Consider the following 18,769-nt stretch of genomic DNA (forward strand, 5'->3'; position numbering starts at 1 on the left):
AGGGCACTGCAAGACTCAGAAGGAGGAGACAGTGGGCTGGGAGAATAGAGAGACCAGAATTTTAAACTCAGCTCAGCCATTAACATGCCTCAAGTAACCCTATCATATTTGTAAAAGAATTCACTGAAATGAATTCTAAGGTCTTTGGGTTTTTATTAGTATGATTCTGTGGTTTCTGAGGAAATCTAAGGCACAACCGAAAAATGAAGCCAGGCTTTTCAGTTCCCGAAATACTCCTCCTCTGCTTATTCATGTCCCCTGGAAATCAAGAAGGAAGCTGGGAGAAGAGCTGCCATAATCAGGGATGCACTTCTTGCCCACTGCTGCCTGCTGTGCTAACCACAGGCTCCTAACTCATAATGACTTAAGCACAAGGAATGTTTGTAGACGCTCCTTTAGCTGACTGCCCATTTGGAAGATGCTGAGGACAGAGAGAGGACCCAAGCAGGCAACTGGTTAGAGGACTTGTGCATATTCCCTTCCAGCAGTATATCATAGAGGTGGCCGCACAGGCACTGGGGACAGGCTGCCTGGATTCTCTGCTTGAGGGGAGCTTGAGTAGGTTATTCAACCCCTCTGTGGCTCAGTCGCCTGATCTATAACATAGGAATTAGCAATCCCTACTAGATGAAGTTGGGAAATTTACAGATTTAATATTAGTAAAGGGCTGAGAATATTCCTGGCAGAGTAAGCACTCTGTATGATAAGGGCATTTCTTCTGCAACACCACATGATGTCCATAGTTTTGTCCCAGTCTGAAACCCTAGAACCCTTAGAATTTAATTCAGTGTTTACACAATCCTACAGTTCTGCTAGGCTTCTATTGTGCCACTATCCTGCATTTGAATGAGCAAACGGATTTATTGCATTGCCAGCGAGCCCGCCAAGGTTTCAGAGGTCCTTCCTTGGCTGGCAAGCCTCTTGGACTGTGGCCTGAAGGTAAGCTGGCAGCGAGCCTGACATGCTTTCATCTAGTTTCCTCGCTTCCTTCCTTTTCTGCAGAGTTTTCACTTCAGAGAAAGCAGAATCCTTAAGAATAACCCTCTTAGTTCACATCTGTGGTCAGCCTAGGCTTAATGGCACCTCATCCTCCTCATCTGGTCATTTGGTCTCAGCAGTGAATGGAAAAAGTGTCTCGTCCTGACCCACGGCTTCCCTTTTCTACTTCCTGGAAATCCCCAGTATGCTGCATTTGCTCAGCAAATTTAACAACCCACTTATTATTCATTGAAGATCCCTCCTCCTGCTTGACTCTGCCCCTATTTTGCTTATAAAAGACAAGAGGCAGCAGTCAGAGGGGCAGAGAGGCTGAGACCAACCCAGAAACATACAATTCTCACACTGAAGCTCGCATCCTCACCTCCAGCATGAAGATCTCTGCATCACTTCTGTGCCTGCTGCTCATAGCAGCCACCTTCAGCCCCCAGGGGCTTGCTCAGCCAGGTAAGGCCCCTCTCTGCTTTTCCTTGAAGCACTGTCCTCTCTCTGAGTTATCATGGACCATCCAAGCAGACATGGTACCCACAGTCTTGCTTTAACGCTGCTTTTCCAAGAAAAGGTGATTCAGAAAAGGACCGGGGTGAGCCCAACCATACAGCTGCTGCTAGGCAGAGCCTAAACTAGAATTCCAGCTGTGAAACCCAAATCCAGCTCCTTCCAGTATTCCATCTCTGGGAATACCCTCAGTGCAGTTACTCTCCCAGCTGCTTCCAGCAGAGTTTGGGGATCAGCATGATCAAAGAGAGGGTGGGTGTGTGGGCTGTTTCCAGACACACTGGAGACCCAGAATCTGGTCTGTGCTTCATTCATCTCAGCTTCTAGAGACAGTGGCTCTGCAGAGGTAATGAATATCAGGGGATCTCATGACCAAGCATAGACTATTCAGAGCTTAAAAGGAGACTCCTAGCAGGGGTCTCCAGCTGATCTTTCCTGGTGCTGATCATCTGGATTATTGGTCCCTCTTAATGACACTTGTAGGAGTTATCTGGCTTTAACAGCTCCTCCTTCTCTCTGTCCATTATCAATGTTGTATATCCATTTTACAGCATGGGAAACTGAGTCACTGTTTCAAAGATCACATTCTAGCACTGAGGTATAGGCAGAAGCACTGGGATTTAATGAGCTCTTCTTCTTCTCCTGCCTTCCTTTTGCTTTTTTCTCATGACTCCTGCTCTAAGATCAGAAGAATCCAGTTCATCCTAAAATGCTTTTTCTTTGTGGTTTATTTTCCAGATGCAATCAATGCCCCAGTCACCTGCTGCTATGTCTTCACCAATAAGAGGATCTCACTGCAGAGGCTGGCAAGCTACAGAAGAATCACCAGCAGCAAGTGTCCCAAAGAAGCTGTGATGTGAGTTCAGCACACCAATCTTCCCTGGCCCAAAGTTCTTCCTCAGGGAGCAAGGGACAAGCCTCATAAACCTAGAGTCAGAGAATGCACTATTTAACTTAATATACAAAGGTTACCAATGGGAAAACTAAGTCACAAAGGGAAAAAGTGACCCCTGACATCACTCTCCACCTGGGTGCCTATTCAGAACACCCCAATTTCTTTAGCTTGAAGTCAGGATGACTCCACCTGGACACCTATAGGAGCAGTTTGCCCTGGGTTCCCTCCTTCCACCTGCCTTCTCCTCTAGCTCCCACAGCAGCCTGTTGGTGTAGAATGGGTTGCACTCCTAGGCCAAAACTGTAGAGGAACTTCATCTAACTGTGTCCTCCCTCCCCACAGCTTCAAGACTATACTGGCCAAGGAGATCTGTGCTGACCCCAAGCAGAAGTGGGTTGAAGATTCTATTGACCACCTGGACAAGCAAATCCAAACTCCAAAGCCTTGAACACTCACTCCATAACCCCAAAATCTACAGCTAACTTATTTTTCCCTAGCTTTCCCCAGATACTGTTTTATTTTATTATAATTTCAAAAGATATGAATTCTGTTTGGTGATATGAAACATTATGCCTTAAGTAATGTTAATATTGTTTAAGTTATTGATGTTTTAAGTTTATCTTCCATGGTACTAATGTTTTTTATATAAAGAGACTCAGGCAAATTGCCTTTTCTCTGTGAACCACAATTCTATAGACCCTGGGATGTTTTGAGGATCTTTGCAAGAATCATCAATACAAGACTTTTTGTTTTAACAATCCAGTGCATTGATGAAATATTATTGTGGAAATGAATATTATATAATTATTACACAAAATAAATATATTTTTGTACAAAACCTGACTTCCAGTGTTTTCTTGAAGGAAATTACAAAGCTGAGAGTATGAGCTTGATGGTGACAAAGGAACATGATTTCAGAGGGTGGGGCTCACATTTTAAAGAAATGGGAGTGTGGATTACCCCTGGTCTTCTCCACTGGGTGATCTCCTCTGAGCATCCATAAAAAAATTATGGCAGGCCAGTTAGGCATTAAAGCACCACCCTTCCAATCTCCAACATCAGCTTCCCAGATCCCAATGACCCTGGCCACCCATTTGGCAAGAACCCACCCCCATTCCTTTTCTCACAGCCCCTGACCCTGCCTGCAATTCTTCCCATAACATATTGCAACTGGCCCCTAACTGGGCTACCCACTCCCAATCTGCACCTCTCTAATTAATCTCCCAACTGGGAGTAATACAGACACTGCCAGTATTAGGAAATTCAGACAGACTTAATCACCATTGATAAGATGATTAGATAAGTTTCATAGACATGATGAAACTTAAACTTATTCTTTATGAATGAATAAAGCATTTCTAGAAAAATTACAAGATCATTAAGGGAAGAAAAAGAGGAGTGGGAGCAAATACCTGGAGGTAGAAACAGTGATGATGTGTACATCAAGGAGGGGAAAAAAACAATCCATCAGATGGGAATTCAGGCCCATATCAATGTCAAAGAATGAGAAGTTTAGAAAGGAAGTTTGAGTCAAGAGATTTGAAAGTTAGGGTGAAGGGTTAGTACTCAACTTCGTAGGTTAAAAGAAAATGATGAAAATCTTCAGTCCAATGAGGAGGGAAGTGCTATGTTTAGAGATTCAGAGATAAGTTTCAGGAAATGTAACTTACTGGTTTTATACATACATAGAGAAATAAGAACTAGTGAGAAGCTATTGCTATGGTCCAAGCAATGAGGATAAGGGCCTGAATATGGAACCTCGGAGGCAGCATTGGAGAAGAATGAGTGATGCAGGGTGAAATGCTGCATGTTGTAAATGGAGGAGAAAGACCTGTGACTTCAGATATGAAAACCTCATCTTCAATCCACATTTTAAGTGGCCAGCTTCCCTGAAACCAGAATGTGTTTCCCTCCATTACTATCCCCGCATCCCAATCTCAGGAGCCTGGAATCATCCGTTTAAACAATGGGCCTCCTATTCCTAAATATCCACCTAAAGTGTGCACTCCTTTGCAAGACATTTGTTCCACCTGTGAAGCATTTGGCCTGTCTGGGCACCCAGACCACCCTAACATCCAGGAAAGCAGATGTCTTGCTCTACTGAATAAACTGCATGGTTCTCAGCTTCCCAATCTGGTGGGGAAATGCCTCTGTGTCAGGCTAGAGCAGGTAGTGCTTTTGGCAGCATGAGGTGCTGGGGACAACTTTGACTGGCAAGAAGTACTCTCAGGTTCTCATCCCAGAGCCAGTACTGACTCACTTTGTCAGTCAGGACAGGTCAGGTATTCTGAGCCCTCATCAATAATATGGGGATGATGATGTGTTACAAATAGGAACCTAGGGGAACTTACACTCCCTTCTGAATCTGGGAGCATGTCTCTTGGAAAACTTCCATTTCTACTAGCTGGAGTTGTAGAGGAAAAGAGGGGATTCTGCATCTACATTTCTGAGCCAGTCCAGGGTCCCTGAATCAAACTAAGGAATCCCTTCAAAGCTCCAAGTACTCTGATACATCAGTCAGCAGACAATTTATTGACAGCTGTTTAGAAAACTCACTGACTCTGGCTCCAGGTCAAAGAGCCCTCCCTGCCTCTCCTCTACCCCTACAGTACTTGGCCTTGATCACCAATCAGGAGTGAAATATCAAATTGCAGTAGATGCCAAGAGACTAGAATGCAAACAAATGAGACCTCATCATATGGCTTCTGAGCAGCAGTCCTGTGATGCCAGGCAGATTTGAGGCAGACAGTCTGAGAGGAGAGGAGGCAGAGGAAGGGGGGATACATGTGGTCAAACCCCAAATTAATCTGCTTACATTCCTTTTGCAGGTCACATCTATTCATTTTCAAGAAATCTTGAATCCATACTCTTTTCTAGCTAAGCATGGAATTCCTTGCTCCTTGCATGATGAAACTGAGCACAGGCATCGGCGGCATTGAGATCCTGTTTTAGGAGAGCATGCCAAGTGCAATGCATTCATTTCCTGTTGCTGTCAACAGTCAGTTCCAGGAAATCTAGGCTTTTTCTAGTCATGCTCAAAATTCTTCCACCCTCTGCTCATTGTTCAACTCCAAAGCCACTTCCACATCTGTAGGTGTTCCTTACAGAAGCACCCTATTTCCAGGTACCAAAATCTGTATTAGATTCTTAATGTTACTGTAAAAAATTACCATAAGCTTAATGGCTTAAAACAACAAAAAATGCATTGTCTTGTGGTTCTAGAGGTCAGAAGTCTATAGTGGGTCCCTAGGGCTATATTCATTCCTTCTGGAGGCTCCAGGGGAGAATCCATTTTCTTGCCTTTTCCAATTGTTAGAGGCTACCTGAACTCCATACCTCGTGGCCTCTTCCTGTAGCTTCAAAACCTCTCTCTCTCTCTCCTTTGCTTTCATAGTCATATCTTGTCTCTGACTCTGACCTTCCTGCCTTCATCTTAAAAGGTGATTATATGGTGATTATGCTGAGCCCATCTTGATAATCCAGGATAACATCTTCATCTCAAGATTCTTAAATTAATCACATTATTCCCTTTGCTAGCTATGTCAGGTAGTATACTTATAGAGCACAGGGATTTGATTCGGATGTAGGCCTTTTTTTTTTTTTGAGATTGAGTCTCGCTCTGTTGTCTAGGCTGGAGTGCAGTGACACAATCTCAGCTCACTGCAACCTCTGCCTCCTGAGTTCAAGCAATTCTCCTCCTGCCTTGGCCTCCCGAATAGCTGGGATTACAGGATGTACCATCACGCCTGGCTAATTTTTGTATTTTTAGTAGAGATGGGGTTTATCATGTTGACCAGGCTGGTATCAAACTCCTGGCCTCAGGTGATCCATACGCCTCAGACTCCCAAAGTGTTGGGATTATAGGTGGGAGCCACCATGCCCTGCCACAAGGATGTGAGCATCTTTGGGAGGAAGATACTACTGAGACAACCATAGCCAGTAGCCAGGTGAAGATTTACAATAGGTAGTTGGACACTGTGACCTGGTCTTTGAGATCTGTATCTGGTTTGGTGACTAGATTGTAAGGTGAGCTTTTGCAAGTCACCTTTTATCTGTAGGTCCATAGGCTGTGGATTTAATTTGTGCATTAAATCCTTCCTAGCCCAGGCACGGTGGCTCATGCCTGTAATCCCAGCACTTTTGGAGGCTGAGGCGGGTGGATCACGAGGTGAGGAGTTTGAGACCAGCCTGACCAACATGGTGAAACCCCATCTCTACTAAAAATACAAAAATTAGCCGGGCATGGTGGCGCACACCTGTAATCCCAGCTTCTCAGGAGGCTGAGGCAGGAGAATCGCTTGAACCCGGGAGGCAGAGGTTGCAGTGAGCCGAGATCACACCACTGCACTCCAGCCTGAGCAGCAGAGCGAGACACTGTGTCAAAAATAAATAAATAAATAATAAATGCTTCCTAAGTTACCTAAAGTACATTAAAGTAACATGAGGTCTTTTCAAAACATCATTACATCCCCAAAGATTCTGATTTAGAATGTTAAAATGGATGAAGCCTCCTCTTCCCATTGGTGTATTTTACAAGTTCCTTAGAAGATAGATACTGGTCCACAGATGAGTTTGAGGCCATGTGCTCTTCAGTTCTTTCATATTCAGGTCATTGGAGCTGACAGCCAGTCTTGGTAACCTCTGACTTGGGTTTTCATACTGTCCTTTGCTCTGACCTAGGTTTGACCAATTAACAATCAGGAGCAAAAGGGAATATAGAGTCCAGACATTCAGGACATGGGAGAGTTTGAAATACAACTGTTTCACCATCCCAGGCAGTGGGATGGATTTTTTTTTCCAAATGCGTTGAACCACAAAATATCCATAAAACCCTTCAGTTTGACTGAGTGGCTTAAAGAAGAGCATGGGTTAACAATGTGGCATTCTAGCCTGGAAACATGATCCTAAAAGAAAGTTTTGGGTTGTGTGTAGAGGAAGCAGAGAAATCTGTCAAGCACTACGAGTAGAAAAAGATTTTACATGTCTTTACTGGTAGATTAGAAAAGTGCTAGTCATTTTTTGAGGAAATTATGCTGCCAAGAAAATCAGAAGCCAAGACTGAAAAAGGCTTTGATTATTCTATCTATCTATAAAACAACTTCTGAATCTTCCATGAGCCAGAGACAAGTCATGACAGCCACTGAACGAGGGCATGTCCACTGAGTTCCATGTCCATTGTGGCCAAGGAGAAGAAATGGACAAGCAAGGGCCTCACAAGATGTGGATCTGGGGCCCTGGAGAAGGAAGCCCTTCCTGCAAGTGAGATCAGATCCTCTGTTCCTATTCCAGGAAGAGACCCTTTTGATGTCTATCCAGTAGTGTTTCAGAACTCCTACAAATCAGTCATTGCTGGGTGTCTCCCAGTCTTCCTTGTCCAAGGAGAATGTTTATTTTAAGCATCTTATTCCTAGTCCACCTTGTAAATGAGTGTATACATTGAGCAGATACATTGTTCGTTTCTTCAAAGTACTGTCAATCTTGGAGGCTATATAACTTATTTCCATAAGGTATCATTATCTCTTTACTAAATTTTTTTAATTTTGAAAAATTTTGGTTAAAAAAATGCATACCATGAAATGTATCATACTTACCATTTTTAAGTGTATATTTCAATGGTGTTAATGTTAATATACTTAACATTGCTGTGCAACAGATTTCCAGAATGTTTTCATCTTATAAAACTGAAACTGCATACTCATTAAACAATAACTACTCATTTCCTCCACTGTCCAGCCCCTGGCAACCACTATTCTACTTTCTTCTTCTATGAATTTAACTACTTTAGGTACCTTCTATAAGTGGGATTATACAATATGTGTCTTTCAGTAAATGGTTTGTTTCAGAAATGCCAGATATAGGTGATGGGGAGGAAGGCAGCAAATCACACTGCCATGTGTGTACCTATGCAACAATCTAGCATGTTCTTCACATGCACCCTCAAACCTAAAATGCAATAAAAAAATGGTTTGTTTCATTTAGCATAATGTTCTCAAGGTTCATTTATGTTAAGGCATGGGTCAAAATTCCCTTCCTTTTTAAGGTTGAATAATATTCCATTGTACGTATATACCACATTTTAAAAATCCATTCATTCGATGATGGACAGCTGGGTTGTTTTCATCTCTTGGTTATTGTGCATGATGCTGTTCTGAATGTGGATATGCAAATATCTCTTCCAGATCCTGCTTTCAGTTCCTTTGGATCTATACCCACAAGTGGGATTGCGGCATCATATGGTAATTCTATTTTTATTTTATTTTTAAGATCTACCATATTGTTTCCATAGTAGCTGCACCATTTTACATTCCCACCAACAGTAAACAAAAGTTCTAGTTTTTTCACATCCTCCTCTTCGCTTGTTATTTTCTGTCTTTTTAATACTAGCCATCCTAATTGAGGTGAGGTGATATCTCCCTATGGTTTTGATTTGCATGTTTCTAGTGATTAGTGATATTGAGTATCTTTTCAGATATATGTTGGTTATTTGTATATCATCTTTGGAAAAATGTGTAATGAAATTCTTTGCCCATTTTAATTTAGTTATTTGTTTTTTTATTGTTGATGCTGTAGAAGTTTTTTTTTTTTTTCTTTTTTTTCTTGAGACAGAGTCTCACTCTGTTGCCCAGGCTGGAGTACAGTAGTGTGATGTCAGCTCACTGCAACCTCCACCTGCCGGGTTCAAGCAATTCTTGTACCTCAGCCTTCTATGTAGCTGGGATTACAGGAGTGCACCATCAGGCCCAGATAATTTTTTGTACTTTTAGTAGAGATGGGGTTTCACTACATTGGCCAGACGGTCTCTAACTCCTGGCCCTCAAGTGACCTGCCTGCCTCAGCCCCCCAAAGTGTTGAGATTACAGGCATGAGCCACTGCGCCCAATATGAAATTTTTAAACCTTTATCAGTTATAAGATTTGCAAATTTTTTTTCCCATTCCATAGATTGACTTTCCATTCTGCTGATTTAAGTTTGATGTAATCCCATTTATCTATTTTTGCTTTGGTTGCCTGTGCTTTTGATGTTATATATATTTAAAAAAAAGAAAACAGCAGAGTACAGTGGCTCATGTTTGTAATCCCAGCACTATGGGAGGCCGAGGCGGGAGAATCACCTGAGGTCAAGAGTTCAAGACCAGCGACCAATATGGTGAAGCCCAGTCTCTATTAAAAATACAAAATTAGTCAGGCGTGGTGGCGCATATCTGTAATCCCAGCTACTTGGGAGGCTGAGGCAGGAAAATCACCTGAACCCAGAAGGCAGAGGTTGCAGTGAGCTGAGATTGTGCCGTTGCACTCCAGCCTGGGCAAAAAAAGTGTAACTCCATCTCAAAAAAAAAAAAAAACTGTGTCAAATCCAACATCATAAAGATTTCCCCGTTTTCTTCTAGGGGGATTATAGTTTTACATCTTGCATTTAGGTCTTTGATCCATTTTGTGTTGAATTTTGTATATGATATGATATAGGGTTCAACTTTACTCTTTTCATTTGGATATCTAGTTTTCCCAACATCATCTGTTTAAGAGACTGACCTTTCTTCACTGAGTGGTCTTGACCTCCCTGTCAAAGATCATTCGACCACATACAAGAGAATTTTTTTTCTGGGCTCTCTAATCTATTCTATTGGTCTGTATGTCTGTCTTTATGCCAATAAGACATTATTTTGATTACTGTAGCTTTATAATACATTTTGAAATAGATAAGAGTGAGACCTTCAAGTTTGTTTTTCTTTTTCAAAATGGTTTTTGGCTATTTGGAATGGTTTGATATTCGATGTGAATTTTAAGATGGGTTTTTCCATTTCTGCGAAAATGCCATTGGGATTCTAATAGGATTTCATTGAATCTGTAGATTACTTGAGTAGCATTTGTAAGCTGTCAATCTTAACAATATTAATTCTTCCAATTCATAAACCTGGGATGTCTTCTCATTTATTTGTATCTTCTTTAATTTTTGACAATATTTTATAGTTTTTGTTGTCCAAGTTTTTACCTCTAAATATTAGTTAATCCCTAATATTTTATTCTTTTCAACGCTGTTTAAATGGAATTGTTTTATTAATTTTGTTTTCAAACTGTTTATTGTTCATGTATGTAAAATGTCTGATTTTGTGTGTTGATTTGATGTGTTGTATCTGTACTTTGCTGAATTCCTTTATTAAACAGTTCTTTTGCTTGTGTGAAACTTTCAGGGTGTTCTCCATATAAAGTCATATCATCTTCAAACAGAGATAATTTTACTTCTTCCTTTCCAATTTAGATGACTTTTTTTCTTGTTTGGTTCAGATGGGTGGCATTCAAGTACTATGTTTAACAGAAATGGCAAAAGCAAGAAAATGCTCTCAGTCTTTTTCTATTTTGCATGATTTTAACTGTGGGATTTTCATACATGGTCTTTATTATGTTGAGGTAGCTTATATTTCAACATTGTTTTTCTAGTTTGTTGAGTGTTCTTACCATGAAAAGATGTTGAATTCTGTCAAATGCTTTTTTGTCATGAATTGAGATTAAATGTAGTTTTTGTTCTTCATTCTGTTAATGTGGCATATTATATTGATTGGTTTTTGTATGTTGAATTATCCTTCCATTCCAGAAATAAATCCTACTTAGTGATGGTATATAATCCTTTTAATGTGCTTTTGAATTCGGTTTGTTAGTGTTTTGTTGAGGATTTTTGCATTAATATTCATCAGAGATATTTGCTGGTAGTTTTCCTTTCTTGCAGTGCCTTTGTTCAGCTTTGGTATCAGGGTAATCCTGGCCTCATATAGTAAGTTTGGAAGTGTTTTCTTCTCTTCAATATCTTAGAAGAGTTTAGGGAGTACTGGTGTTAAATCTTCCTTAAATATGTGGTAGAAATCTCTATAGAATCCATCTGATCTTGAACTTTTCTTGCTTGGGAGGTTTTTGATTACTAATATAATCTTTTTACTAGTTATAGGTCTGTTCAGATTTTCTATTTCTTCATAACTATGTGTTTCTAGGAATTTTTCCATTTATTCTAGGTTATCCAGTTAGTTGGCATATAATTATTCACAGTATTCTCTCATAATCCTTTTTATGTCTGGGACATCAATTGTAATGTTCCCTATTTTATTTCTGATTTTAGTTGAGTCTTCCCTCTTTTCTTCTTACTTAATCTAGCTAAGGTTTGTCATTTTTGTTGATCTTTTCAAACCAACAATTCTTATCGTCGATTTTTTTTCTTTCTTCCATTTCATTTATCACTGCTCTATTCTCTATTATTTTCTTCTTTCTGCTAGCTTTGAGTTTAGTTTGTTCTTTCTCTAGGTTCCTCAAAGTATAAGGTTAGATCGTTGTTTCAGATCTTTCATCTTTTTCAATGTAAGCATTTATAGCTATAAACTTCCCTCTTAGCATTGCTTTCTCTGCATCCCATGAGTTTTGTTATATTGTGTTTTTAACTTTTTATTCTGAACAAACTTTAGGCTTACAGAAAAGTTGCAAAAATAGTACAGAGGGTTTCCTTTTTTTCCTTGCTCAGCTTCCCCTGATATTAACCTCATACTTTCTTCATGTCTTGTAAACTTTGCTGTGTCTCTGCTCTATTTATCTTCTGCAGTATGGCATCTGAGTCAAAGGGGCAATCTCATTTGGGTCATGCCATCCTCGTAGTTAAGGGAGGGTGGAGGAATTCATGAGATGGATATTAACTTCTGCTCAGAGTTGTCATATGTAACTTCTGCTTACACCTGATAGGACAAAGCTAAATTACTGGTTGCACACAGAGAATGTCCTCACTGGCTGAATTTCCAAAATCCTACTGAGGCCCAGAATAGTTCTCATCTCAAGTTCTTACAAGACTTCTAGGACTTTGCCTGTCCCTTGTTTCTAAGATATTCATCTCCTTTCCTTACATCCAATGTGGTATTTCCTCAAAGTCAACCCCCCTTTCAATGCCTCAGTTTTGAAAATACAAGACAGATTTAGGAACAACTTGTTCAGGAGGCTATCAGTATCCATTTGAGTCTCTCCCTAGTATCTCTTCATCCACTACCCATCCTTATTTCCTAATAACAGTGACAGCTAATGTTTACTGAGCACCAACTGCATTCTGATTATTTTCATTACATTTTTCATTTATTAACTCATTCTTCACAAAAAACAAAAAAAAGAAGTTACTTTTATTATTATCTCTACTGTTATAGATGTGGAAACTGAATAACAGATCGAATATGTAGCTTGCACATGGTTATGCAGGAAAACTGGGCAATGATCCAGGCAACCCTTTCTTAATCATGTCGTTCAACTGCCTCTCCTGGAATTGAGCAGCAAATGCCTTTCTCTGACTCCTATTTACCAAGACATGTTGGTCCTTGTTCAGATAACATAGAACAACATGGCTCAAAGGAAACCTCAGCCTATCAAATTCATACCTGGCAAATGTATAGCATGGATGGGGCCATTTTCTAAATCTGTGCTCATGGCAAACATTGCATGCCAGTCACAGCACCATGAACTCAAATTCAAAGCAAGGCCCCACAGTGCTCTCCAAGACCTCTCTCTGGGCTGCCCTCACTAGTCAAAAGAGTTGATACCTGAGTAGCACCCTATAAAGTCTATTGTCTATGGTGCACATAACAAAACAGAATAGTGGTTACCTTCTGGCCCCTGGTGACCACCATTCTATTTTCTGCATCTATGAGTTTGACTATTTTACATACCTCATATAAGTGGAATCATTCAGTATTTGTCCCTTTGTGACTAATTTCACTTATCGTAATGTCCTTGAGGTTCATCCGTGTTGAACCTTCTTTTTTAAGGCTGAATAAAATCCCATTGTGTGTATATATTTTTTTATCTATTCATCTATTGATGGACACTTGTTTTTATAACTTGACTATGTTGAATAATGTCATTACGAACATGGAAGTGTAGCAGCATGCCATGTTAAAATTACTGAAAAAATCAATCAACGATTCTAGTTAAGGCAAAACTACCCTTTTCAAAAGTGAATATGAAATAAAGACATTGCCAGCCCTCCAAAAAATACTAAAGAAAGTTCAGGCTGAAGCAAAAGATCAGTAAATGGTAATTCAAAGAAATAAAGAGCATTGGTAAAAAATAACTACATAAGTAAACATAAAAGTATAAATACTTTTTTTTTAAATTTTTTAATTGTATCTGATTTAAAAGGCACATACATAAAGCACTAATTATAAATCTATGTTTAGGGGGACACAATGTAGGAAGGTATAATTTGTGACCATAACAATATTAAGATGGGGAGTGGGATAGAGCTATGTAGGATCAAGTTTTATACACTATTGAAATTAAAATATTAATCTGAAATAGGTTGTTATAAATCATGTTAATGATAATCCCCAGGGTAGCCATTAAGAAAATAACTCAAACATATATAATAAAAATGGGAAATACAATGGTACACCAGAAAATATTTATGGTTCATAAAGTAGTGACTAAAAAATTGAGGAAGAAAAGAGACATAAATATGTAAATTTTTTAAAAAAGGAAAATATCAGATGGTAATTCTACCTCATCAGTAAGTACACTAAATGTGAAAAGATTAAACCCCCAACTAAAAAGCAAAGGTTGAGTAAATGAAATTTTAAAATAAACCAACTATATGCAGTCTATGAGACATAGGTTGTAAATTTGATATCTCAGATAATTTGAAAGTAAAAATATGGGAAAAGACACCCCACAGAAATGATAATCAAAAAAGAGTTAGTGGCTATACTGTTAATAATATCAGACAAGTATATTTTAAGACAAAAATTGTTACTAGAGACAAAGAAGAATATTCTTTTGTAACTAAGGGTTAAAAATATTTTTTCACCTGGAAGGAAATTAACCACTTACATCTTTGGGTGTTGATAATGCAGAACAATTTTGTTCTTTTCATAAGTATTTCTAATTTTGCCATATTTTTTGCAACCAGCTGATATTGTCTTTAAATTATTTAAAAGTTTTTACAAAATTCTGCAACAATTCAACAGCCTCTTATTTCCACCATTCCCAGCTCTTGTGGGTGATATGTACAGGCCTTTCCATCATAAACATAAGTAGGCATTTTCTCTGGGCTCTTAGGCAGGGATATCTTGGGGGACTTTACGTAAGGATTTTCCAAAGGAGAAAAGTTTTACCAATTGGGACAACTGAGTACTTCCTTGAGCTGCTGTCCAGACACATCCAGGAATCCAGAAAAGGTAACTTCCAGGCAGGACCCCTGTGTTCTATTCCAACTTCATGGATTACTCAGCAGTTTATCCATGATAGCTGTCTTCCCAAAAAAAAAGGAAAAAAGAAAGAAAAGTCAAAGGAAAGGGTTCTGCTTTTTAGAAGCACCAAGTGGATGGAACGTACACCCTGGGTTAGAAAATATGCTGTTCTACTGTGTTACATTAGAGTGAACTGGGAAGACTCCATAAATAAGGAGATAGAAAGTAGGTCAACTCTTGACCAATTTCTGGAGGTAGGAGTAATAATAATTTGAAAAAGAGCTAATTGAGAGAATGAGTAGCCTGAGCAAAGTCACAGGGGTAACATAAAACCTGATGTAAAGCTAAAACCAGAATCAAAGCCTTGAATTGCTTCCAGATTAATGTTCAAGGTTGTATAATGCTTCAATGCCCCATTGAAGAATTTTCCTCTTTTGCATTCCATGCCCATGATGGATGGCCCAGTTATAGGCATGAGGAGCCCACACATGGGCTCTTTACACTGATATTAAGGGCAATTAGTTGGTGATTTTGTAATGTGTGTGTGAAATGAGGAGCTAGATTAGTGGTTTTCAAAATTTATTCTTTGTATTCCTGAGATATGTGTGTGGGAAGGAGGACAAGAAGTCTCTTGTCTCTGATTCAGACTGAAGGTCTCTGATTTTGTCTATAAATTTGCTTTCCCTATATTCTCTTACTTGGAAAAATATTTTCATAGCTAGTCAGATGTTTTAGAAATGCAGCATTCTAAGATCTTTGTATGCTATACAGTTCTGATAACCTATAAAACAAATAGTGGTTTTAAAAGATATTCTCAAATTATTTTAATGGGAGTCATACCTCCCATTAAGAGGTATGACTATGTTTCCTACCCTTGCCCCTGGGACCCTTAAGCCATCATGCAAAATATCTAGCCATGTGGAAGAACCACTGGGAAGATCACATGCACCCACGTGCACATGCACATGCACCCACGTGCACATGCACATGCACCGCCCCAACACACACACACACACACAGAGAGAGAGAGAGAGAGAGAGAGAGAGAGAGAGAGAGAAACAGAGAGAGAGAAGCCTGATAAATTCCATCTGGTCCAACTGCCGGCTGTTGAAGTCCTCCTAGCCCAGACCCCAGACATTGAGTGAAGGCCTTGTGACATATTCGAGAGCAAAAAAATATAAGATTGTTATTGTTTTAAGTCACTGTTTTCAGGCAGGTTGTTATGCAGCAATAGATTACTAGAACAGACACTACAATTTTAGGTACTATTCTAAGAGTACGGAATTCTATTTTTCTGCTAATGTTCTATTTTACTTTTCTCTGGGTTTTAGAAAGCCACCAGGATTTAAGACGGTGAAAAATTTTTGAGTCTATCATAGAGTTGAGCCCAGGCTTGAGTGTCTCTTTTTGGACTCGTGTCCTGGGGATGCCGCTCCAAAGAGAAAAGGGGAATATCCCTTGTATATCTTTGACTTTGGTATCCCTGATTCCTTCCTTTTTCTATAGAATGTGTCTCGTTTCAAAGAAACCGGTCTCTTAGTAATAGCCATAGATCACACACTGTAGTCTGCCTGGATGTAGACCCTACCTCACCTACCACTCCTGGTCTTAGCTGAAAACAGGCTACCCTCGATTCACACTTTCCTTTCTCATTTCCTATCATCCTCCCCACTGTGCACTGGCTCAGAAGATTTATTACTTCATCCTATGATTCATTCAGAATGACAAAACCCTCTAGCTCCACCCTCTTTTTGCTTCCTATAAAAGGCAGAGACAGAGCTGCCAGAGGAGCGGAGAGGTTGAGACCAACCCAGAAACCTCTAATTCTCATGCTGAAGCCAATGCCCTCACCCTCCAGCATGAAAGTCTCTGGAGCACTTCTGTGTCTGCTGCTCACAGCAGCTGCCTTCATCCCCCAGGGGCTTGCTCAGCCAGGTAAGGTCCCTTTTTCCTTCCCCTTGAAGTACATTGCCCCCTCTCTGGATTATCATGGACCAATCAAGAAGACATGCTACCCACAGTCTCACTTTAACAGCTACTTTTCCAAGATAAGGTAACTCAGAAAAGGACAAGGGGTGAGCCCAACCACACAGCTGCTCCTGGCAAAGGCCTGAACTAGAATTCTAGCTGTGAACCCTGAATCCACCTCCTTCCAGGACTGCAGCTCTGGGAACACTCTCGGTGTAGTTACCACTCCAGCTGCTTCCAGCAGAGTTTGGGGATCAGGGTGATCAAAGACAGGGGACTCCTAGAGATGGGTGTGCAGGCTGTTTCCAGATACAGCGGAAACTCAGAATCTGGTCTGTGCTTCATTCAGCCCAGATTCCAGAGACAGCAGCTCTGCAGAGGTGGTAGGTATCAGGGAAACTCATGATCAAGCATAGAATGCTCAAAGCCTAAAAAGGGATCCATAGTTGGAATACCCTTACTCTAAGGGATTGGATTATTATATTAGCCCCTCCTAGCAATGCCCAGAGTAGTCATCAATTCCCCTTTCCCCTGTCAACTGGTGATGGTGCATCCCTATTTCATAGTCCATAAAAGTGAGAGGGAGTTTATGAAGTGCCTCAAAGGGCAGAGACATTGAACTTGGGAGGGACAGCTTTTCCCTCCACCTCTTCCTTTCTCTCTGACTCCTTCTTCTAACCATTCCCTATTTTACAAACAGAAAGACCCAAGACACACCCTCAACAGCCTTTTCTTGTTGTTTCATTGCAGATGGGATTAACACTTTTACCTGCTGCTACAGATATATCAATAAGAAAATCCCTAAGCAGAGGCTAGAGAGCTACAGAAGAATCACCACCAGCCACTGTCCCCAGGAAGCTGTAATGTGTGTGGACAATGACCACCTGCCCCTCCCACCTCACTCCTATGTTCTTCCCTGCACAGAGAATAGGACTAGTATCAGAATGAGTTGGAGTCAAATACTGTGATGCATACAGCATCTCTAACCTGATCACAGACATTTTCCAGTGGGAAACAATTCGAGAAAAGAATGTGACTTCTCACTCTCAGCTCCTTTTCCAACTACCACTTTAGATCTCAGTTCCTTCATTCTGAAACCAAGAGGTATTCACTTGGGCTAGCAAAAAGAGCTACTTCTCTGAGGTCCCTTCCTTTATCTTATCTTCTTTCTCCTCCATCCCTGAGGCAGCCCTATCAGCTAGGCTGACCGGCTAGACAGGTTTACCATAGAGTTGGTCATACTCCCAGGTTGAACCCTCAAGGTGTTTCATCTAATTGTCTCCTTTCTCCTCCACAGCTTCAAGACCAAACTGGCCAAGGAGATCTGTGCTGACCCCACACAGATGTGGGTCCTGGACTTTATGAAGGACCTGGACAAGAAAACCCAAACTCCAAAGCTTTGAACACTCATGACCGAACTGAAACCAAGCCATGACTTGAGAAACAAATAATTTATATACCCTGTCCTTTCTGAGAGTGGTTCTGAGGTTATTTTATTCTAATTCTAAGGAATATGAGTCTTACGTAATAATGTGAATCATGGTTTTTCTCAAGTAGTTTTTTAAGGTTACTAATATTTTAATTTAATCTTCCATGGACTTCGGTAGGTTTTGAATGTAAAGCCTTGGGTACGTATGTCATCTCAGTCCTGTAAAAACTGTGAGATGCTCCTCCCTTCTCTACCTCATGGTGGTATTATCTAGGTCCTTGCAAGAATCAGTGAAAAGATTTGTTTTAATTGTTAAGATACCATGTCCCTATGGAAGCATAATGTTATAGAATTACATATTTGCATATGTATGACTCTGAAATTTACACATAAAATGTATTTTTGTATAACAGCTGATATTCACGGTTTTTTTTAAAGGATAAAGTAATAAACCTGGTGGGGGTAACAGGGTGACAAGGTGAAGGGCGTGGTTGCAGAGGTTGGGCTCACATTGTGGAGATATGAGCACATAATGGACTCTGGGCTTTTCCCCAGACCAGGCTCACCTGCATGTTAGGGAGACACAGCCGCAGGCTGTGGCCATGTGAACTCACCAACTGGCTCCAGATCCGACATCTGCTTCAGCCTCTTGTTCAAATACCTTTTCTCCCTTCCAGACTCATTCTTTTTCTTACCATCTCATGCTCTACCCAGAGGCCTCTCTCCACTTCTATTATATCAGCCTTGTGACTGGCTGGTTTTCCCCCTTCTCATCAATTCTCTA

At 40.3% G+C, this 18,769-nt stretch overlaps 2 protein-coding genes across 2 annotated transcripts; both read left to right on the top strand.

The window, feature by feature from the left end:
* Nucleotides 1–1,282: 1,282 nt before the first annotated feature.
* LOC105715052 (C-C motif chemokine 2) lies at nucleotides 1,283–3,232 on the top strand. The gene is made up of 3 exons (XM_012449244.3): nucleotides 1,283–1,443; nucleotides 2,233–2,350; nucleotides 2,732–3,232. The coding sequence occupies exons 1-3, from the start codon at nucleotides 1,368–1,370 to the stop codon at nucleotides 2,835–2,837; spliced, it is 300 nt and encodes a 99-aa protein (XP_012304667.2). The 5' UTR covers nucleotides 1,283–1,367; the 3' UTR covers nucleotides 2,838–3,232.
* Nucleotides 3,233–16,377: 13,145 nt separating this feature from the next.
* Nucleotides 16,378–18,397, top strand: LOC105715051 (C-C motif chemokine 7). Its single transcript, XM_012449243.2, has 3 exons — nucleotides 16,378–16,523; nucleotides 17,307–17,421; nucleotides 17,854–18,397. The coding sequence occupies exons 1-3, from the start codon at nucleotides 16,418–16,420 to the stop codon at nucleotides 17,957–17,959; spliced, it is 327 nt and encodes a 108-aa protein (XP_012304666.1). The 5' UTR covers nucleotides 16,378–16,417; the 3' UTR covers nucleotides 17,960–18,397.
* Nucleotides 18,398–18,769: the final 372 nt, after the last annotated feature.

The sequence above is a fragment of the Aotus nancymaae genome, unplaced genomic scaffold (assembly GCF_030222135.1).
Source record: "Aotus nancymaae isolate 86718 unplaced genomic scaffold, 86718_ANA_hifiasm-v0.15.2.pri h1tg000072l, whole genome shotgun sequence".
NCBI lineage: Eukaryota > Metazoa > Chordata > Mammalia > Primates > Aotidae > Aotus > Aotus nancymaae.